This window comes from Microplitis mediator, chromosome 11, assembly GCF_029852145.1.
Source record: "Microplitis mediator isolate UGA2020A chromosome 11, iyMicMedi2.1, whole genome shotgun sequence".
In the NCBI taxonomy this organism is placed as follows: domain Eukaryota; kingdom Metazoa; phylum Arthropoda; class Insecta; order Hymenoptera; family Braconidae; genus Microplitis; species Microplitis mediator.
This window is the reverse complement of record NC_079979.1, coordinates 16735993-16759000: the sequence shown is the minus strand read 5'-3', so window position 1 is coordinate 16759000 and position 23008 is coordinate 16735993. Positions and strand designations below refer to the sequence as shown.

Sequence of the window (23008 nt, the reverse complement as noted above, 5' to 3'; positions counted from 1 at the left end):
TACACTTATCGTGTATGGCTGCAGTACATCCGCGCGCGAAATTTGAAAATCTGTCATGTGACTAAATCTCCGCGCCAACTTCAACATGGAAAAGCGGCTTTAGAAAAAAAAAATGGTTAGTTTGCACATCGCACCTCTAGAGGTTGCCCTCAAGTCATTAATTTATCAATTTATTTATATATATTTGTGGTATTTAAGTAAAATATAAATTAAGCAAAAGGTAATTTATATAAAGTAATTAATTATTTTATTTGTTGTAATTAGTTTAAATTATTAATAATTAGAGGTAGTAATTGTTTTGAATTATTTATTTTGTTGGACTTGTAGAGGTTATGTTTGAGTTGAGAATTGTTTTGGATGATAGTTTATAATTATTATTGTTAATTAATGAATTAGTTAGTTAATTATTAAAATAATTGAGAAGTAGTCCGATGATATTAAAAAATTTGTTTTTCTAGTTCTCAAAATGTCTGACTCGGAAAGCAGCAATTACTCAGAAAATGAAAGTGGGGCAGCTGTTAGTGAGAGCGAACCCGAGGACAATAGATCAGCAAAGTCAGGAAGAGGTAGTGGAAGATCCGTATCTCGGAGTAGGAGCAGATCACATTCAAAATCGCGTAGTCGATCACGGTCACGTTCACGGTCAGCTTCTGGTTCGGAGGGAGCTAAAGATGACGAGGCTGAAGAAGCGCATTCTGGTGAGGAAGACAATCCTGAGCCGGAGGAAGAACCGGAAGGAGAAGATTTAGACGACAGTGAGCATGATGAGGAAGAGTATGAAGATGAGGATGACGACAGGCCACGAAAGAAGAAAAAGAAAGACAGATTTTGTGGATTCATTGATGATGAAGCTGAGGTCGATGATGATGTCGAAGATGACGAGGAGTGGGAAGATGGAGCTCAGGAAATTGGAATTGTTGGAAATGAAGTGGACGAGCTTGGGCCCACGGCCCGTGAAATTGAGGGACGGAGACGTGGTACCAATCTGTGGGAGTCGCAGCGTGAAGATGAAATAGAAGAGTACTTGCGTAAAAAGTATGCTGATGAATCAGTAGCTATCAGACATTTTGGAGATGGAGGTGAAGAGATGAGTGATGAAATCACTCAGCAGACACTTTTGCCCGGTGTTAAGGATCCTAATTTGTGGATGGTCAAATGTCGTATTGGTGAAGAAAAGTCAACAGTCCTGCTGTTGATGCGTAAATTTTTGACGTATCAATTCAGTCCTGAGCCACTGCAAATAAAATCTGTTGTTGCGCCTGAAGGTGTGAAGGGTTACATTTACATCGAAGCTTACAAACAGCCACACGTTAAGTCAGCTATTGACAATGTGGGTAATCTTAGGCATGGTATTTGGAAGCAGCAGATGGTACCGATCAAAGAAATGACTGATGTGTTGAGAGTCGTTAAAGAACAGACCGGTTTGAAAGCTAAACAATGGGTGAGATTAAAACGTGGTATCAATAAAGATGACATAGCACAAGTGGACTACGTTGATCTTGCCCAGAATCAAGTCTACTTGAAATTATTGCCAAGGATTGATTACACCAGACCACGTGGAGCTCTGAGAACAGCTCAAGGCGAAATCGAAGCGAAACGTAAGAAGAAAAGGCGGCCACCCGCGAAACCTTTTGACCCAGAAGCCATAAGAGCGATTGGGGGTGAAGTGACCAGCGATGGTGACTTTTTAATTTTCGAAGGCAATCGGTACAGTCGTAAAGGATTCCTGTATAAAAATTACAACACAAATGCAATTATTGTCGAGGGTGTAAAGCCAACTCTATCAGAACTAGAACGTTTTGAAGAAGCACCTGAAGGTATTGATATCGAATTAAATGGAACTCCGTCTACTGGCACTGGGCGGGAGGATTCATCTGTAAGTCATTCATTCAGCAACGGCGACAATGTTGAAGTTTGTGAAGGTGAATTGATGAATCTCCAAGGAAAAATCGTGTCAATTGATGGAAACATGATCATGGTCTTACCTAAACATGAAGAATTAAAAGAGGCTCTAGAATTCCAGGCTCATGAATTGAGGAAATATTTTACAATGGGTGATCATGTAAAAGTTGTTGCTGGACGCTATGAAGGGGACACTGGTTTGATTGTAAGAGTTGAACAAAATCGTGTTGTTTTATTTTCTGATTTGTCAATGCACGAGCTCGAAGTTCTTCCACGTGACTTGCAGCTTTGCTCAGACATGGCAACTGGAGTTGACAGTTTAGGTCAATTCCAGTGGGGTGACTTAGTGCATCTAGATGCTCAGACAGTGGGTGTTATTGTACGATTGGAGCGTGAAAATTTTCATGTTTTGTCTATGCACGGTAAAGTTGTAGAAGCAAGACCACAAGGACTGACCAAGTGCCGTGAGAATCGTAATCCCGTGGCATTGGATTCTCAACAAAATACAATTCAAAAGAAAGATATTGTTAAAGTTGTTGACGGACCACACGCAGGACGTGATGGTGAAATAAAACATTTATATCGTAGCTTTGCGTTTCTTCATTCCCGTATGTATGTCGACAACGGTGGAATATTTGTCTGTAAAACGCGTCACCTTCAATTAGCGGGTGGTAATAAAGCGATATCAATTTCACCGAGCTCTGGTTTCATGTCACCGCGTATTGCTTCACCAATGCACCCCAGCGGTGGTGGATTCGGCAGAGGTGGCGGACGTGGACGAGGACGTGGTGGTGGCGCTCGTCGTGATCGTGAAATAATTGGAACGACAATTAAAATAACTGGAGGACCATACAAAGGAAATGTCGGAATTGTTAAAGATGCAACCGAGACAACAGCTCGTGTTGAGCTGCATTCAACTTGCCAAACTATATCTGTCGATAGATCACATATTGCCAATGTTGGAGTGCCAACCAAGGACGGTGGTTTCAGCTCATACAGCAGAACACCAGCATACGCTGCTGGTGGCCAAACTCCCATGTACGCTCGCGACGGTGCCAAGACTCCAATGCACGGTTCCCAGACTCCGATGTACGAAAATGGATCACGTACTCCGCACTATGGTTCTATGACTCCATCACACGATGGGTCCAGAACACCTGGACAGTCTGGAGCATGGGATCCAACTGTTACAAACACACCGGCACGAAACAATGACTTTGATAGCTACAGTATGGAGGAAGGTGGATCTCCGGGTTATGCGCCTGGATATCCGTCTACTGGAGGTCCCTTCACACCTCAGACACCAGGAACTATGTACGGATCAGAGCAAAGTTACAGTCCGTATCAACCAAGTCCCAGTCCAGCTGCCAGTGCTACTGCTAGTCCTAGCCCTGCTGGATATGTTGCAACTCCATCACCTTCTGGTACCGGATACACTACCAGTCCACATGGAGCTTTTGCTACTCCTTCGCCGATGAGCTACAGTCCTATGACTCCTGGTAATTATCTAGCTCAGCATTTTAATTATCAAATATCATTATAAATTATTAATATAAATTTTTTTTTAGGTGTCGCTGGTAGTCCGTACAATCCACAGACACCTGGAGCGAGTCTAGATACTGGTGTTGGATCAGCTATGCTCGGTAACTCCGAGTGGCATACGGTTGACATTGAAGTTCGTATTAAAGACAGTCATGGTGATCCTGCTTTGTCTGGACAACAAGGAATCATCAGAGGAATATCCGTAAGTTTATCATCATCATCATCATCATCATCATCATTATAATTATTGCTTGTAAAATAATTAAATTTACTAATTAATTAATTATTAATTATTGATAGGGAGGAATGTGTTCAGTATTTCTACCAGCAGAAGACCGTGTTGTTAATTTGATTTGTGATCAACTGGAACCAGTGCTACCGATTCACGGTGATCGGGTTAAGGTTATTCTCGGCGAGGATCGTGAAGCAGTGGGCAATTTATTGTCAATTGACAATCAAGAAGGCGTTGTTAAACTCACCACCGGGGAACTTAAAATGTTGCATCTGAGATTTTTGTGCAAAATGAAGGCGTAAATTTTATCAGCTTTTACGCGACAACTCACGTTGCCTATAATTAATATTATTATAATTTTTTTTTTTTTTCGTAACTATAATTATAAAAAATATGTAATGTCATTTAAAAAAAATACATAAATATATAATTAAAAATTTTTTTATATAAAATACCAGTCTTGATAGTTTTTAAATATTTATTACCAAATTAACAATAATTACATTTTTATTTAAGTAAAGTTAAGAATTAAATGATAATTTATTTTTAAAATTGACGTTTTAGATCAGATTTGAATTTTCAAAATGAGTGCCAATTTACATGACAATTGTCAATTTTTTAAATTATTTTTGAATAAATAAATAAAATTTAAGTTCTTGAAATAAAAATTAAAAAATACGTTTTTAAATAATTGACAAATCAGTACGAGCATTTTTTTAAATTTAAGTGTGAATGTAGCAGACATCAGACAATTTGTAAATTTCAAATAAATAAATAAATTAATTAAAATAATGAGATTTAAAAAAATGCTCGCCCTGATTTTTCGATTATCAAAAAATTCCGAATTTTTTTTTTTTAAATCTAATTTTTTTATTCACCAGTGCATAAGTTTTTCAAAAAAATGGTAAGAACCGTTTTCAAGATATTCAGGAAAATATACGTTTTTTTTATACTTCGTAGATCTCCAGCATGTTAACTATCAACTTTTTTATTGTTAATATCTCGTTTTACAATCGGTGAAAAAATTTTGCTTTTTTTCATCAAATATTAAACATTTTTGTTAATATCATGTTTTAATTTCATCGCATTCCTAAGAAAAGTCGTTTTGCGAGTGAACTACCTTTGATTCTATTTATTTATTCAAAAATTCCTAATTGTCAATTACATTTACACTCAAATTTTTTATTTTAATTCTCAGTAAAAAAATTTTCAAATTTATCAATATTACTAAGAATTTTTTTCATTCATAATATCAATATATAAGACCCGAATTTTTATATTAATAGATATAAATTAAATTTAATACTTTGATAAAATTTGTTTTCAAATTTAAAAAATTTATTTTTAATTTCTAAAATCGCAATTTAAAAATAATTTCGCCTGAGTCCAAATCCTCAGCATGCCCACAAATTTATGATAATAAAATCAGCCGACGTTTAATAATTTTTTGATTAATCAAAAACGATAAATTATAAAAAATATTTCAAAAAATTGCACCTAGAGTTTTTTAAATTTTCTAAGTGTGCATATTTTGATTTTCATTCATTTTAAATTTTAAATTGAACTGTTTAAAAAAAATCAAAAAATTGTGAACTGTCCGCTAACTTCAGGATCATCACAAATTTTTATCCTGCTAACGGTTTAAAAATAACGGGAAGTAAAAAAAAATAATAATAAATTGAATAAAGAATTATCTGCTGGCGCTGTAATAAAATAAAAATTTTATTGTAAAACTGCAGCTGATCATAACCTCGATTAAGTAAACAGTTATTTCATTTGTGTAAATACTTGTTAATAATTGCGTGGCGAAAATGTTGCGAATATTTTTTCGTAATTTAAAAGTTATAAATGCTGTAATAACCAGCAGCAAGTCAACAAAAACATCCCGACTTACTTACCTGGGTGTCGGTGTTATGGCAACAGGTATCGTAACATATAATTATTCAAAAAATGAAGCATACGCGGCAAAATCACAGCTGGACGTGTCCGGGTTCATGGGAAGACCGATAACTCCAGAGAAGACTCTAAAAAAAAATGAAGGTGACATGAAAAGTAAAATGGAAATGCTTATTTTGAAAATTCAAGCTGATTTTTGTAGATCACTGGAAGCCTTTGAAGACGAGGAGCGTTTCAAAGTGGACAGATGGCTGCGCAAAGAGGGTGGCGGAGGTATCACATGTGTGATGCAAGATGGTAAAGTTTTTGAAAAAGCTGGAGTAAATGTATCAGTTGTATCTGGTGAACTACCACCAGGTGCTATTCAACAAATGCGAGCACGTGGTAAGCAAATGGACGAAGGAAGTTTGCCATTTTTCGCAGCTGGTATCAGTGCAGTCATTCATCCTCGCAATCCAATGATTCCTACAATCCATTTTAATTACCGTTACTTTGAAGTCGTCAATAAGGATGGTAGTGTGCAGTGGTGGTTTGGAGGAGGTACTGATCTGACACCTTATTATTTAAATGAAGACGATGCTCGTCATTTCCATGGCACATTAAAAAAAGCGTGTGATCAACATGATGGATCATATTATGGAAGATTTAAAAAATGGTGCGATGAATATTTCTTTATTACACATCGCGGCGAGAGTCGTGGAGTCGGGGGTATATTTTTTGACGACCTGGACACGCCGAATCAAGACGCGGCTTTTAAATTTGTTAAGTCGTGCGCTGAGTCTGTTGTACCCTCGTACGTTCCCCTGGTTGCCAAGCATAAGGACGATGGATATGGATACGCTGAACGACAGTGGCAGTTGCTAAGAAGAGGACGTTACGTTGAATTTAATTTAATTTACGACCGTGGTACTAAGTTTGGTCTGTATACTCCGGGTGCTAGATACGAGAGTATCCTGATGTCGTTGCCATTAATCGCGAGATGGGAATACATGCATGAACCACCCGCTGGATCAAAGGAAGCTCAGCTGATGGAAGTCTTACGTACACCCAAGAATTGGCTCAATATTAAAAATTAATTTTTAATTATTGATTATTGATAACGAAGACTGATGATGATCTTTTTATTACTTGCCAAAAGCTTTTGGAGTTTTTTTTTTTAATTTAAATCTAAGTACAATTTATTAATTAGTAATTTTTAAATAATATTCCAGTAGCAATGATGGATCTGTGGTACTTAAGTAAACGGTTATTGTAAAAAATATTTTTCCATTTATTATTGAAAATATTAAAGATTTATTTTGAATAATTCTTACAAATTTATTTTAAAATACTGATTATTATCACAACTATTTTATTTTAAATAACTAAAGATTTCATTCTATTGTGTAGCTCAGCTTCAAAAGTGTCTTCATCAGCACACAATTTTTTTAAATAATTGGCAAACATATCTTTGGCCATACGACTGTTGCTATCGAACTGTTCTGCCGGATCAATAACCTCGGAGTCATCTTCGTCGACTGATTCCTCAGAGACGTCTGATTCATCAGAAAACGGGATGTCCTCATCCATATTAAATTGTTGATGATAATCATTATCGAAATTCATCAATAATTCATTTATTTTATTTGATGTCTGCAGTTGATTAGCAGACACAGGCCCACTGGGTGCGCGTCTGCGACGTGGCAAATCTCGGAAATCTATTTCTCTACACTCTGCTGAGTTTCCCGAGTCTTCGACGATTTTTTTCGCCGGAAGTTTCAATTCTTTTCGTACTTTAACTGAACTGATTTTACGTATATCCAAACCGTCAAGTGATTTATCGAGTACGAATGTTTCTCCACAGCATGCATTGTTGTTAACGCAGTATTTAACGAACGCTCTCCAACAATAATCTTGCTGCAGTATATCAGGGTGGCCTATGACAATAAGCAGTGACTTGGCGCGAGTCAACGCGACATTGAAACGTTTTGGATTTGATAGGAAACCAATATGATATTTATTTTCTTCTGTTTTGTAAACGACTGAACGTACTGTTGTAATAATGATGATGTCTTTTTCTTGTCCCTGAAAAATTTCAACGGTTCCAACAGGTACATTGGTTATATTAAAGTCCGCCAGAGCTTTGTGAATTAAATTTCTCTGTAATTTATAAGGAGTTACTATTCCAATGTCCTCAGGTTTTACTATTTTACCACCAAGATTTGAATTGAGTAGTCTTCTGACATAAGAAACTACCTGACCAATTTCTCTGTCATTGTGAACACTTGGAGAATAATTTTTACGACCCTCTTTACCTTTTACGGCATGAAAAACAACCGGGAATTTTTTTTTAGGCAGCATTGACCAACCGACAGCTCGGGTTGTGTGTTTTCCTCCCTTAGCTACCAATTCTCCATCATAAAACAAACTGTTGGGGACACTCAGTATCGCCTCGTGACAACGATAATTTTGAATTAATTTTGTCACGTATCGTGAGTTGTATTTTTTATCATCACCTTTTTTGTACAAAGGCCAGTTCATCAATCGCTCGAGCATACTTTTGCCGAGCAAAACTTCAGCCAACTTAGACTGTACAGTTGGGCCCAGTTGTTTTGGATCGCCAGCAATCACAACCTGCCCGCTAAATTTACTCATTTGCAATGAATCTTTTCCACACATCAGCACCAATGGAATCAACGTATCGAGCTCAGTAGCCTGTCCCGCTTCATCAACGAACAAATATCCAAAATAATTTTCACGTAATTTATACCCGTGTAACCGTATTGCCGTTGCTAGGGTCGTGATGACTATTTTTTTAGTCATAAAAACTTCTTTGTTAACAAAAACAGTTTTACGATCAGCAAAGTTTGAAAATGTCTTCAAAGTTGGCTTTACATCATCGACGCTTCTTGATGAACTGTACATACGATACATAAAATCATCTTCAACAGCTCCCAGATTCTTCAGCAATCGCTCTGCGATTTCATCAGCAGCGGCATTGGATGGTGTGCATATTAAAATTTTAGTTGATGGATTTTTTTTCATTATCTGACATATCGCCTCAACAACTGTTGATGTTTTACCGGTACCAGGTGGTCCAAAGAGTACATAAGACGCCGGATATGAAGTTTTATTAACAATATTTATAATTGCTTGCTGCTGTTCTGGATTTCTATTGATATTATCATTGATCCACTTAAATTTACAATTGTCCGGCACAAATGTTGAAGACTGCATCACTGGAAACAACATCCGGGTTATATTGTCTTTGTCAACGGTGTCAAGAATATAATTCCAGCACTTGGCGGACCAATCATCGATGCGAAATTCAATATTAAATACCTGGTCCCTGGTAAAACTGTTGCGAAATGACGCTGGTACATCAATAGCGACATAATCTTTGCCTACATGAGTAACAACACCAACACAATTATTTTTTCCATTGACTTGCAGCAGTTCAATCTCGTCATATTCTCTCAAAGACGGACGATCCTCTTGAAGTCCTGGTACAGCGACAATAAATTCATTGGGTCTTTTTTCAGATAAACCAATGCCCTGATTTAGCAACGAATACTTCTGCATATCCTTGATGCACTGATGGTACTCAATATACAGAAGTAATTTCCACACGTACCAATAATTCTGTTCGTCTAATTTACTGTAATCAAAGTCATCAAGACCCGACACAATTGCATAATACTGCGCGTGGATTTCCGTCATACCTTGGAAAGGTTTTACGTTATTATCAAGTACTTCTGATAACTGAGCTGGTATGAAAGCACCGCCCATAGACAATGGTGGCATTCCATCAATACTATAAGTAAATAAATAAATAAAATAATTAGTATGTTGAATATCAAAGTAATTAATTGATCGCTTAATGAAACGGAAGTTGGCTGACATCTGACAATTTTTTGATTTTTTTTAAACAATAAATCATTGAAAAAAAAATATTTAAAAAAATTGGGTAATGGTCTATAATCGGGGCTCTGTTATATCCTGTTTATATCAAGCAAAAATTCAAATATAGACAAATTGCTTTGAAACCAATTTCATTCTCCAGCATTTGTCGGCGGATTGAAGATATAATTGCTCCTTTAGGTGTTATTTGAGCCTTAATAAGTTATAAGTGTATACCAAAGGTATAAATTATGCTTGATTTAGATGTTAAGATCATGAATTTTCAGTTCCGTGCAACACTGCATTATTTGACATATTTTTCATTTCATTCTATGTATTGACTCTTAAGTCAAACACTAAAATTTAAGGTATATGCCTATTTGCCATAATTTCTGTAGTTTCGTCCTAAGTACGTTAACGGACTCGTCAGTAAGGCTATGTTAACGCACTCTTGCCTTAGACTACATCTCTTACCAGTATGAGCCGGCGTAAAACTGTGTTGTGGGCTTCAGCCAGACACTATACTAGCAAAGGAAGGCGGATACCGTCCAAACTACTTGCAAAAAAATGTTAGGTGAGCTGTTGTACACCGTTAAAGTATTGAAATAACAGAAATATGCCAATTTTCACTATACAAGAGTTCAAAAAATCTTTGTAGCTCTTAGTTAGACCTTTCTATGGCCACCGTCCATCTTACGGTATTAATAAAATTAATTATTTATATTTATTAGAAAATTTATTAAATTTATTTTGGAAAATTTGCATGATTTTATGTTATTTTTATCAATTTTGTACACTCTGATCGTAAGGTTCGGATAGATATCTAGTGTTAAAGACAAAAACACATACAGAAAATTTAATCCGCCGTGTAGCTGAACACGTAGAAAAAGTTTAATTATAGATATTTAAGGTGTAAGTACTTGGAACTTTGAAAAATATGTGGAGCCCCACTTCTAGACCATTACCAAAAAATTTCCGACTGTCAACAGACTGTTAACTTCTGGATCATGATCGCTTATCAATGACTCATTGACAACTTACCAATCTCTTGTACTCTTGCTTTTAATGACATTTTCAAGCTCACTTCTATTATTTACTTCCATCATTGAATTTTCTAACCTAAAAAAAAAAAAAAATTAATCACGTGATCACAGTAATAAAAATGAAAATGAATAATTACTTACTCGAAAAACGTTCAAAAATTCCCAGGTTAAATTAAATGAGCATATTTAAAAAATGATAATTTATTTATGATTTTGATAAAAGATAAGACTTGTCAAGATAAAAAATAACCGCAGCAGCTGGTAATAGCGAGTACTTAATTGTTTTTAATGATAATAATAAATAAAATGACACATGAGCTGATAAAAAGTTTAAAATTATTTAGCTCAAGATTTAAATCTTCAAAAGACGTTTTTAATTTTTACTTGTAGATGGAGAGTCATACACCAACTACACCTCACATTTAAATAAATATTAATTTAAAATATGTAGTAACCGTAACGATAACTAACCACGTAATAGATGATGGGCCAGCTGTTTGGTTTGTTTTCGGGCATGAGATTCACGTGACGCCGCTGGTGGCTAACAGCGGCGCGTTTGTTCCAATTGTTTCGGTGGTTTTTATTGGTCGAATCCCTGCAGTCATGAACAGGAAGAGCCAATCAGGTTTGTCGTAAGAAAGGATGACTGGTGCTTGTGCGATGCAGAAACATTTGACATCGATAAATGCGTGAGAGTGCTCGTCAAGTGCGGAAGTGTCAGAACTGTCGTTTATTCCTCGACTTTTCGTCGTCGTACCTCTCGTTATTTTAAATTTATCATCAACTAATTACTCGTACTACTAATTCAAACTAATTATTTTTATTTGAACTTCATCCGCCTTAATATAAATAATACATATATGTATATATATATCTATATATATACACATAAAAAAAAATACGGGCATTAGAGGCGCTCGTGTTTGCTCGAGACGTAACAAAGGAATCGCACTGCCCAACGGGCTTTCTATATATATTTCTTTATATATATGTGTACATATATTTATAAATGTGTGGTGGTGTATTGGTGAAGTGAAAACGGCGCAGTGAACACAACAAGGCTAGCTAAATAAAGACGGAGTCATTTAATAACACGGGTATGACAAAGAAATAATAATAACTGTCATTCTGTTTTTGACATTTACGATCTAATACCGAACGATTTAATTGACGCGTGAGTAATCCAAGTTTTTAAATATATATTTTATTTTTTAGACTATAACGGAACGAGAAGAGAGAGAGGGGTTACAGTATTTAAAAAGATAAAATAAAACTAAAATAGGTTGGTAATTAATGATTTAAGTGGTAGCCAAAAAGCGAGAGGCCGAGTAGGTAGCAACAGTAAAGTCTGCGAACGCGATTTGCGCATACATATAACGTGTGTTCGTGTATATAAAATTTATATAAATATATATACATATATATATATGATATAAACACATACACGCCTACGCTCAGAAGCGCGGCATCGTATGACGTTAACGGCGTAACTTACCCAAAGTCCGTGTACCTCAGTCCCGTATTTCAATTGGCCTTCCCTCGTGTAGCCCCTCATATGTAACAATATATATAAATATATATATGTATGTATATAGTAAAATGCGTGTGTCGTACACATGAGTGAGTATTTAAAATATATATGTTTGATTGTGGATGTAAAGACTTAACTGTGGTAAAAAGGTACGCGTATTATTTGGCTCGGCTCGCTCGCAATCCTAAATCGTAAGATCGTCGACGGATTTGTATTACCGTTTTATTTCGTGACTAAAATATGTAGCTCTCTATATAACGAGACAGTATAATGGAGCGGAGAGAAAATGATAAATTTTATTTATAAAAATTTGTTGGAGCTAAAGATTGTTGGTTTAATTTGTGTATTCAAGTCTTGAGGACTTTGACGTTTGTAAGGTGGGAGTAGTTTTTAGTTGTTTTGATAGTAAAGATGAGGCTGTACTGATATAATAGGCTCACGCGGGAACCGTTTTGATGCGCGTCATCGTCAGGCCGCTTACAACGCCACGCATCTTTTGACATTTCGTATGTGATGCATGACACGTATGCTAGTTGTTTACTCGCGGCTCCGATTGCTTTATCTCCGCGTTCGTGAGACGACTTGTTAAATGCTGCGTGACCCACTGGATTATCGATAACTTTAAAATTTAAAATTCATTCCTGTAACTCTAGATTTATTTATTATTTTACTTATTTTATTTAACCTATAAAGTGTGAGAGTTATTTCAGCCATTGTTGTTTTGGTCCACAGGATGCCCATGTGTCAAAGTACTCGTGATCGTGAAATGTGCTGAGAGGCGGAGCTGCTGCTGCTGCTGCAACTGCTGGTACTGGTACTGCTGCTCTGCTATTTACTTGTAACTGGGACTAAAAACTAAAACTTACAACTCTGGTTCTTCAGGACAAAGAAACTCTCGAAACTAGAGACTATAAAAGTGTCGCTTGATGGATCAACTGTGATTGGTTGTGAAAGTGAAATCAGTGTGTTGTGACAATCCAGAGACTGTAGACATTTCAAAGATTTAGCTGGAAGTATAAATTTTTTTTTTTTTTTTTTTTTTTTTTTTTAATTTAATTTTATATTTTTTTAAATGTTTAAAAGGAAACAAGTTTATTTTTGTAACTTAGTTTACTTTGAATTTTAATTACGTGAGTTTTATATATAAATATATATATTACATGTATATATATATATGACCTGACAACGTCCTTCTGGTTCTGTCACACATTAACGGTTTACTGATAATATTATCACGCAAACGCAACAATACGCATTTATTTATTTATTATTATTTTTTTTTTTTCTGATCGAGCAGCTCGTACCCGACGACTTTTAAACACGAGTTGAGGGAATACACGCAACTTTAAAACGTGCGTGTGTTACGATACATCTTGCTGGTTTTTTATTTTGTTATCGTATGTATTTACTCGCTGTGTTGATGCGTAGTGAATAGAGCTAGAAAAAAAAGATAAGTTTATATGTGTAAGTGTTTTTGTGTGTGACAGAACAGGGGGATAAAAAAGTTGTCAGTGTTTCCAAGTTTAAAGTGGCCTAAAGTCCCAAGTGCCGGCCGGCCGGCGCGAAAGATTGAAAGACAATAAGAAGAAATAGAATTAAAAAATAAGTTTAAGAAGAATAAGAGAAGGAGAAGAGTAGGAGGAAAAGGACGAGAACGAAGTTGAAGAGTAATAGAAGTTGAGGAGAACAACGAAGCGGACGCGAGGCAGGCCGGCGGGACGGCTTCACGTTAAATAATACTTGGCTAAAATATAATAATAAATATATTTTGTTACATTGTTAACTTTTAAAGTTGACAACAGAGTTGTAACAAAAAAAAACTACCAGCAACATTAAACAACTTGGAAATATGAGCATTGCTGCATTATTGCAAGCCGCTGAGTACATTGAACGAAGAGAAAGAGGTAAATTTATGTTCTATTAATGTTTTATATATTTTTTTTTTAATTTTTTTATTAATTTATTTATTAATTTATTTATTTAATTTTTGTGGTAAACAGAAGCTGAGCATGGATATGCATCGACTATGCCCATTCCTGATGATCTCAGGGCGCTCTCCAAAAGGTCAAAGACGAAAAAATCTCAGGGTAGTCGGTTGGTATTTTTTTTATTAATTTATTATTTTATTATTTAATGTCCTGTTCAAGTAGAGATAAATTATTTTATTACTGTAAGTGTAATTTATATTTTTTTTATTGCAGGACTACCCACAATGAACTGGAAAAAAATCGGTGAGTTCTGATGATAGTAAACTCGTTTAATTTTTATAAATCTTATTTCAATATATGTGTATATAAATATATATTTATTGGTGTATTATATTGTCGAAAATTTAAATCCGTTGTCACTGTTTTTAAACTCGGTATCTGACTGCGGGATACTGGGGACCGGGGACTGGACATATGAAAGGAAACGAGGAAGAGAATGAGAGAGTAATGGATACAAGAACAAATAAATAAATAATGAGTGGGAGAGAGAGAATAAAATCAAAGTAAAAGGATATATGTGTGTGTGTTGGTTTAGAGTGACGAGTAGAGTTTGAGAAAAAAAAGTTAAATAAAATAAATAAAAAGGACCACAGGGCTTCAGGGTCTTCCTTCTTCTCTTCGTACCATTTGAAATGCATTGAATTTTAAAGCGACTCTCTTTGTATAACGGCATTCAGCGCTTTTCACCTTAACAACGACTTACTCCCCCGAGGATTTTCCGGGCTCGATCTCCGCTGGCCAGTCGCTCGGTATCCGCTGAAAAAAAAAATACAAAAGTTAAGAAACTTTGGTTAAGCTCAACATTAAATTTATCCACGTGAATTCTTCTGTTCGATTCTTAAGAATTGACCTTCGCACAAACACTTGTTTATTTACTTGTTTAGTTTTTTTAATTTCATTATACTCTGAATTACTTGCAATGCAATTGTAAGTCTCGCATCATTGAATATACGCCGGATAGTAGTTGATTTTCTGATTGTACCGCTCCAATGTTGTTAATATTGCTGTTGCTGTTGCTATTGCTGATGCTAGTGCACACCAATCGCTTGTGTTTGCACCGCCATTGCCGGTTTAAGCCCGTTCACCTTGAGCCCTCGAGGACAGTGGAGCTCAATCCTGTGTATTTTTATATTTAATTTTTATTATTTACTGTAATTACTTAATATTTTTTTTTTATTATCAAAACAACAGTAGCGGTGACGATAATGACGACGAAGACGATTGAGCAATAGGTTTTATAATTTTGACATAATGAAAAAAAACAAACCAACAAATCATCAGATATCAAATATTTGATGTGGTAACTTTTATTTATTTTCTTTTTATATTTCTTATTTAATATTATCGTTCTCTTTTTAACTTTTCAACTGTCATCTCTCCCTTGTCTCTTATAGAGGTCACTGGATATTTCGAATGATATACATAGCGATTTGGTACAGATGGCAAGTTGCCATGTGTCTCGTCGAGAATTCAAACAGCATAGTATCAGTAATAGCGACAACGAGAGCAAAAGTTTATACTTTAAAGTGAGAAAGTAAGAGATAAAGATAAAGATTCATGATGATAACGGAAAAGAAAAACCTCAAAAAAAAAAACTATGTATATGTATTGGGTGAAAGTTAATAAGGATATTGTTATGTAAATATATTCACATAAATACGGTTATTTATTATTGTGTTTACGTCATCGTAAATGCATCCAGAATATGTCAACATATAAATAGATTGAGGGCAACGAAGATAGTTTTTAAAAACAACAAGAAATATTATGGATGGAAGTTGAAAAAAATGCGTCGTATGCCCTCATACAGCTTATACTGCTGTCATTATATGTTGGTATATATATATGTGTGTATATGTGTATATATCTGATGAGAAATGATGATTGACTACTGTTGAGCGTAAGAGAACAAAGGGGCGCGATAAAATCTGCATGATCTTGGAGTGATAGACATGAGGTCTGGGCTTGCAGTAACGACCTGGCGTTAATACTGAGGTGTGTAGGGTAAAAAAAGTTGAGAGTAAAGTCAAGTGAAGGAAGGAAAGAATGAAGACGAGGATCAAGAAAGACGGGGTCAGGAAATAGAAGAGGGCATGAACAAGTTATACCGTGGGTTTGAGATATATAACTTTTAGAGAAGGGCGAAGAGGTGAACAAGGTGGATTGGAGCAGGAGTAGTACAGTAGGTTCGAGGAGGAGGAGGAGTAAGCGGGGTTGCACAAGAACCCAGGGGTGTGGGGTGTGGGTTAAGAGAAGAGGGATAGTAATCGATACAACGACGAACATTTCGTACGGTCGATACTCGGATACTCCCGCTAACCAAGCGAGTGGGATCAAAGTGAGTGTTATGTAGAATATATATATGTATATATACATATGGGTGACGTGGGCGCCGACTCGCCTCTTTCACCTCGGGTTCTATCCACTCGCTTCTGTTCACACCGCGTACTCTCTGTGCGTGACGATACGCTTTTTTTTACCTTCCATTGCCTTCCATTTCATTTCATTTAATTCCCTTCTCTTCTCTTCTCTTCTCTATGCTACTCTTTGCTTCACTTGGCTTCCAACGTGCTACACTAGACGGCACTTGCCAACGTGGAAGCGCATTGAAATTGATCTTGTTGATTTCGGGGATAGACCAACCGCTAGCCGGCAGACAGGTCCTCGTTCCACCTGGCGTGTTCCATGTACGTGAACCGTCACGACACTTGGATTTTTATCAAGAGAAACCAGAAATAAAAAAACTATAGACAGAAAGAGTAAAACTCCATTTCTTCATGTATCATTTATCATCGTGGATGATGATGATCTCGATAATCCTCATCAGTGAGGGCTCCGGCACCATTTCACTATCGATGATTTTATTTTCTACGGGTTCTCCAAATGATATTAATCTGCTGTAAATAGAAGGTGGAGTAGGGTATAGATGTATCTAGTCCTTACGCGTGTTGTTGACTCGTGAGTTGGCATTTGATACGAGTAATACATTCATATAACTCCAAGTTAAGGCAATAAAGGGAAGACAAAGATAATTAATATAATAAGAGAGAGAGGATAAATAAAATAAATAGTTTAACCGCAATTACAGTCCCACGGTGGGATGATATATGAGACAAAGGTTATGCGTGTATCTCTCCTGTTTCTGGCCCGGGACTGTATAAGGCGGTGCGGGTACTAGGCTGCTGATACTTTAACACACATGATATACAACACAAGTGTTGTATCGGTTTATGTGCAGTCCCAGTACTACAACAACAAAACCCGGCATTATTATCCACTCACAACACACATATAATTCTGGCCGCGAGACGAGCGTCGGCCAAGTGCGCGATTATTGTGGCCAAGCTTGGCAACTGGCAACGATGCTGAGCAGAGTGCATTGCCCGGCCATGAGTTAGATCGCTTCGACGCTCGACTGTAAACAACCTCGTAACTTTTGCCTCCTTATTTTTGCTTTGCTTCACGTCATTGAGCCTTTTTTTTATCCGTATTTATACAGCGTATCAGGGATTAAATATCTCCAATACACATGAATCATATAAATTATGTACACAAATAATATAATATTTATAAGAAAAAAAAAAAAAAAAATTGATGATGATTTTGAATGTTTGTATATTTCTGAATAGACGAGCGCACCTCAGAAATTGCCTGGAAAAGTTGAAAATATTGGTACCTCTGGGTGCTGAAACCTCCAGACACACAACGCTTGGCTTGCTGACCAAGGCCAAAAGATTTATCAAGGTAAAAAAAAAATTACCACTGCTACATAGTATGTAGTTGAATTAAATCTTCCAAAGTGACATTAATAGAGCAATTTAAATTTATTGATGATTGTTATGTTACTGAATCGGTTTTTTGAATTTATTTTTTAGAACTTGGAAGACCGAGAACGAAAGCATGCCGCGCACAAGGAGCAGTTGGCACGAGAACACCGATACCTGAGGCGACGTTTCGAGCAACTAACTGGTCAGCCAAGTACCCTTGCTACATTACGTGGATTTCCTGGCCTTGAGGGTAATACCTATGGGCTGAGCACAAGTGCACCATCCACATCATCATGTAGCTCAGCAGCAGCTGCTGCTGCAGCCGCGACAGCAGCTTTGATATCTAAACGACGCAGTGTATCTGAATGCTCTGTCACCACGGTATCGTCCACTGGTTCAGCCAGCAGTTCTCGCAATTCTGACAGATCAACTGGCAGCCCATCTATCTCAGAATCTGGTTTGTAACAGGATTTTTTTTTAATTCTCAATGACACATGTCAATTAATTTTTTTTTTACTTGGTAATTTATTTTTATTATCTTTGTATGTTGTGATGATACAGATGAAGTAGATGTCATCGGATACACGAGCAATCAGTCGGATACTGATGATCACAGCAGCGTACAAAGCAGCAGTGACAGTGGCGTTGCCATGTCTACGTCACGACTTACTCTATCTGAAATGATGGACAATCTTTAGGTAATAAATTGTAATTATTTTTTTATTTTAAAATCAAGTTTTCGAATCTAATTAATTTTTTTATTTTAATATTTTAGATGAAAAATAAAATGACGGAGATCTAGTGGTAAGGGAGCATTCCGGAATTATTATTATTGTTTTTTTAACTATAATAATAATTATAATGATAATAATAATAATATCGCGCCGAAGAAGTAGCGATTAATTGAATAACAAAAAGAAAAAAAACAAAATTAAATATTTAATTATTGGCGAATGTCATTGACACGCGAATGAATGAGGGTATTTGTGATTGTAAATCAACGTTATTTAACATTTATCCCACTGATAATTCCTCTAAAAATAATATTACACAACAATAAATTTGTGCAATCGTAATTTCAACAGTTTTGTTAATTATGTAAACTATTGTTTACAATTTAAATATAAAAAATAAATAAGACGAGCTGAATAATCAGTGGGTTCTTTTTTTTTTTTATCTAAATATATTTTTATTTATGATTTACAGACACAAATACTTGACAGTAATAATTATCAGTCGGCTCCGCGTAAACTTTTATCTGTATATTATTAATAATTAATTAATTAAATAATTAATTAATATTTTACTGTAAAAGTATTGTATATATTTTTAAGAGAAATGGGGATTGGCAAGTATAACAAGACATGAATTATAAGCGCTAATATATATTATACAGGAATGTTGTAACAAGATGACAGAAAAAGAAAAAAAAACAAAAAAAAATAATATTAAAAAAAAATCATTGTCGAGGTATCGGATAACAAGTTACGAAATCAACCGAGCTAATTGATAGGGACAAACGTCAGATTATCTTGACTAAAGATAAATAAAAAAAAAAAATAAAAACAAATTAAAAAACAAAAAAATATTAAAAACAAAACAACAAAAAAAAACAAACAATATGAAAGAAAACCAAAAAAAAATTATAATCCAGTTTCTCCAGTAATTCTTTTTTTTTTAAATGTCTATATATATATATACATATATATATACCAAATCAACAGAACCTTGTTTAGTTAATTACTATAAATTTATAAACTAATCAAAGCTTTTTAATTAATTTTCAATTAGATTTTATGCGTGATCTATTTATTAAATTAAATATATATATATATTTTTTTTTCTTTTAGTTGTCGGTTTTACCAAAGGTATACGCGACAAGTGTATAACGCCAGTAAATTACTTTAAAAAAATAATTATTATTTACCGTACTCGCTCTTGGAGCTTGCATATATATATATTTATATGTAAACATGAATATTTTAATTATAATTATTTGAATAATATTAAAATATAATAAATATTTAGTGAAAGAAAAAAAAAAATTAAATTATCGAGGTCTGTGGCCCCTCGAATGTTGACAGATTGATAAGAACATTAAAAAATTAACAAAGTTCAAGTGTAACGAGGCAATATGTTAAAAATAAAAAATTAAATTAAATACCATATGAATGATTTAACAGTAAAAAAAAATATAACAACAGATAGTGTGAACACTAATCGTTACCAAGGACACAGCTGTTATTTAAATTGATAAAAATAATAATAATAATAATGATAATGATAAAGTGTCTATTACTCCTCGTTAAAAATATATAAACACATGATTAATGTGTTAAATGTTCAATATCACAAGTTATGACTCGAGGGTCCATAAATCTTTTAATTTATTATTTAAAACCATAATTATTTTTATTTTTTAAATAATTATTTTAAACAAAAACGTTTAGTTACAACTATGTTCGTGTAATGTTAGCGCGCAAAGGACAGGGACGCGTGTAATTAAACATTAACGCGTTCATTAACAAGTAATTAAATACACGAATAGTACTTTAAAAAAAAATAATAATAACTATCATACTATTAAGTATTAATTAAATAAATAATAATATTATTATTGACGTGATTAAATGTCATTTCATATTATAATTGAAAGAGTACAAATTCTGTAAGAGTCCCTGTATCATGCGCAACCCGTGATCTAAAAAAATAAATAATGTCATATGTATCTACACATATATACATATATTATTACGGTGCTCTAGTATGAGAGCAATAAAAAAAACTGATATAATAAATTTGCATGTAAATGTTTTAAATGATTGCATGTAAGTTAAGTTATCAATGTAATGTGTGGATGTTAATAATAAATTAATCGTGTATTATTAATTATGTTTATTAAAACATGAAACTCCGTGGCCACTGCGATTGTATTGTAATGTAAAAAAAATTTTGAAATGAAAGAAAAAAAAGGAGACTGATGAACAAAATTAAATGATCTCGGAATTTGGATTAAGAATAAGCTGATGTGAAGCAAAAAAAAGTATATATTATATTATATTAATTAACTAGTAACCGATCGCCGTCGTAACAGTGAGAGATTGTAATAAAAGTGTGTGAAATATATGTATACATATGTATGTATGTATATATATATATTTTTTTTTCGCCATTGAGGCAATGTGTGGTAGAGTGGTCATAAGACTTTAAATAATGGTGATCATTGTAAGCCGAAATAAATAATAATTAACAAACATTAAATTAAAATAATAATATGTTTGTACAATAGCGGGAGATTTAAATGGCATTAGTGCGGATCACGCAGCAATATTATGATGATGCAGTGCAAATACGCGTACTATTGTAATTATAATTATTTAAAATTTTCGATTAATATATTTTAAAAAAGTACAGTTGTTACTCTAATTAATTGATTATTGTGTGTAATACTATTGTCCCAATGTTAAGACTTTGATTTTATAAAAATCAATAATTTATTTTTTTATTATTTAAATTATTTTTGTTTCATTTTAAAATTATATTTTTTATTTTTTTTGTGATTGTTTTTATTTAGTATGGTATAGTAGATGTATGTATATATATATATAACATTTGGCATACGAAATTTTATTTTTAATACTTACGTCACTAGTATTACACACGTAAATTCAATTGACGCAACTACTCAATCAGAGTTTTTATAATTAATTTTTTTTTTTGGCTGAGGTAAACTAACAAATTGATTAATTAATTTATTATTATTATTGTTTTATTGCCATGTAATTGAACATGTAGAAAAAAAATAAAATATATGTAAGGCATCAATGCCTCCAGTCCGCGTCCAGCGCTGTCCGGTCTAATCTTTAAGAATCTAAAATAATAATAATAATAATATAAAAAAATAATTAACATTAACTACAAAACAAGAAAAAAAAATTAATTAAAACAATGAATTACAAAATTAATTTATAAATTGTAACAAAAAAAAATGGGTGTTATTTTTAGATGTCTATTAGATTATAAATTGAAATTGAAAAAAAAAACGAAAAAAAAAAATTAAAATTATTGTAAAAGATAAAAAAAATTATATATATAAATATATAGATATATAAAAAATTACTACCGTAATTGTAATAAAATAATATATACATGAATAAATAAATTTATTAAATTTTGAATGTATAAATTAACTGCAAGAAAAAATGAAATAAAAAATAAAAATTGTAACGCGTATTTGTTTACCAAAGCAAAATTTCATCGTCCAACAAATAAATTAACAGATTATTTAATCAATAACTTAAATAAACAATTTAAAATAGTAGATCAATTCATATAAAAATGGTTTATTGGGCATTGATTTAACCTGTTACATAAAAGCTTTGGTATTACGAGATCATATTTTTTTTTTTTTTTTCAATTTTTCCGATACGGAACTTGAGTTTTACTCAGATCATAGCAGAGATAAGGCATTGAAAGTTTAATATAAATAATTAAATTACTGCTTTGATTGGTTAAGTTGATGCTGCAAATGAAAACTAAAAAATTGAAAAAAAAATTAAAATATATGAATATTAATTTAAGTGAAGGCGGATGCCGGCAGTGGTATTTATTAATTAATGTCTTTAAATATAAAGTGATGCGTTATCTTCTTCGGAATTAAATCAAGCATATATATATATATATATATATATATATATATATATATATAAATATATGTATTTATCATGATCAAAATGTACCGCAGTATAGATCTTTGCTGATATAAATTTATGATAATGACTAATGACTCATCAAAGAAAAAAAAAATGTGAATTATAATAAATTTAAATTTAAATTTGTCTGGATAAGATTTTTTAAAAAGTTTATGTGGTGATACTTCTTCAGAGTAAAAGTGCGGTCCTTTTCTCAGTTGTTGTTGATCCATGGAAAAAAAATATATATTCAAGTCATTATCATATTAATATTATTATTATTATTTATTAATTGTAATGCACGATATGAAAATTTAAAAAAAAATGGATCTTGCTGGGGTACATTGAGGTCGGGAATGCTCCAATTAATTTGAAAGAAAAAAAAGTAAAATAAATAAAAAAAAAAAATCAAGAATAATTAGTAAAAAGTGATATATTATATATTAAACAATCGCCGATAAAATGCGGCACTAAAGAGCATTTAATCAATGGTAGATCAACGCTTAGTGGATATTAAATTTAAAAAACTGGAGAAAC

General features: G+C 33.6%; 4 protein-coding genes across 7 annotated transcripts; 3 read left to right on the top strand and 1 right to left on the bottom strand.

Moving 5' to 3' along the window:
• The first annotated feature begins 75 nt into the window (after positions 1-75).
• Positions 76-4082, top strand: LOC130677788 (transcription elongation factor SPT5). Its single transcript, XM_057484648.1, has 4 exons — positions 76-220; positions 459-3401; positions 3471-3646; positions 3745-4082. Exons 2-4 carry the CDS (start codon positions 467-469, stop codon positions 3976-3978), a joined length of 3345 nt encoding a protein of 1114 aa, XP_057340631.1. The 5' UTR covers positions 76-220; positions 459-466; the 3' UTR covers positions 3979-4082.
• Positions 4083-5307: 1225 nt separating this feature from the next.
• Positions 5308-6820, top strand: LOC130677791 (oxygen-dependent coproporphyrinogen-III oxidase). The gene has a single exon (XM_057484650.1). It carries the CDS (start codon positions 5488-5490, stop codon positions 6646-6648), a length of 1161 nt encoding a protein of 386 aa, XP_057340633.1. The 5' UTR covers positions 5308-5487; the 3' UTR covers positions 6649-6820.
• LOC130677790 (putative helicase mov-10-B.1) lies at positions 6649-11113 on the bottom strand. Its single transcript, XM_057484649.1, has 3 exons — positions 10636-11113; positions 10493-10570; positions 6649-9365 (listed from the first exon to the last, which is right to left on the bottom strand). The coding sequence occupies exons 2-3, from the start codon at positions 10555-10557 to the stop codon at positions 6929-6931; spliced, it is 2502 nt and encodes an 833-aa protein (XP_057340632.1). The 5' UTR covers positions 10558-10570; positions 10636-11113; the 3' UTR covers positions 6649-6928.
• A 169-nt stretch (positions 11114-11282) lies between these two features.
• LOC130677792 (max dimerization protein 1-like) lies at positions 11283-21041 on the top strand. 4 transcript variants are annotated; one of them, XM_057484654.1, is made up of 9 exons: positions 11283-11591; positions 11710-11776; positions 12758-13929; positions 14026-14119; positions 14227-14256; positions 17643-17757; positions 17889-18237; positions 18342-18478; positions 18556-21041. In XM_057484654.1, exons 3-8 carry the CDS (start codon positions 13875-13877, stop codon positions 18476-18478), a joined length of 780 nt encoding a protein of 259 aa, XP_057340637.1. In that variant the 5' UTR covers positions 11283-11591; positions 11710-11776; positions 12758-13874; the 3' UTR covers positions 18556-21041. The 4 variants fall into 4 exon arrangements, with proteins under 4 accessions (XP_057340637.1, XP_057340636.1, XP_057340634.1 ...); XM_057484653.1 differs by lacking the exon at positions 11710-11776; XM_057484651.1 differs by lacking the exon at positions 11710-11776 and having other exon boundaries at positions 11283-11668.
• Positions 21042-23008: the final 1967 nt, after the last annotated feature.

Coding starts and splice junctions, on each gene's coding strand:
- LOC130677790 (XM_057484649.1), bottom strand. CDS start 10,557: ATGATGGAAGTAAATAATAGAAGTGAGCTTGAAAATGTCATTAAAAGC. Junction 9,366..10,492: donor AGCAAGAGTACAAGAGATTG/GTAAGTTGTCAA, acceptor ATTTACTTATAG/TATTGATGGAATGCCACCAT.
- LOC130677788 (XM_057484648.1), top strand. CDS start 467: ATGTCTGACTCGGAAAGCAGCAATTACTCAGAAAATGAAAGTGGGGCA. Junction 3,402..3,470: donor CTACAGTCCTATGACTCCTG/GTAATTATCTAG, acceptor ATTTTTTTTTAG/GTGTCGCTGGTAGTCCGTAC. Junction 3,647..3,744: donor GAATCATCAGAGGAATATCC/GTAAGTTTATCA, acceptor AATTATTGATAG/GGAGGAATGTGTTCAGTATT.
- LOC130677791 (XM_057484650.1), top strand. CDS start 5,488: ATGTTGCGAATATTTTTTCGTAATTTAAAAGTTATAAATGCTGTAATA.
- LOC130677792 (XM_057484653.1), top strand. CDS start 13,875: ATGAGCATTGCTGCATTATTGCAAGCCGCTGAGTACATTGAACGAAGA. Junction 17,758..17,888: donor AGGCCAAAAGATTTATCAAG/GTAAAAAAAAAA, acceptor TTTATTTTTTAG/AACTTGGAAGACCGAGAACG. Junction 18,238..18,341: donor CCCATCTATCTCAGAATCTG/GTTTGTAACAGG, acceptor GTGATGATACAG/ATGAAGTAGATGTCATCGGA.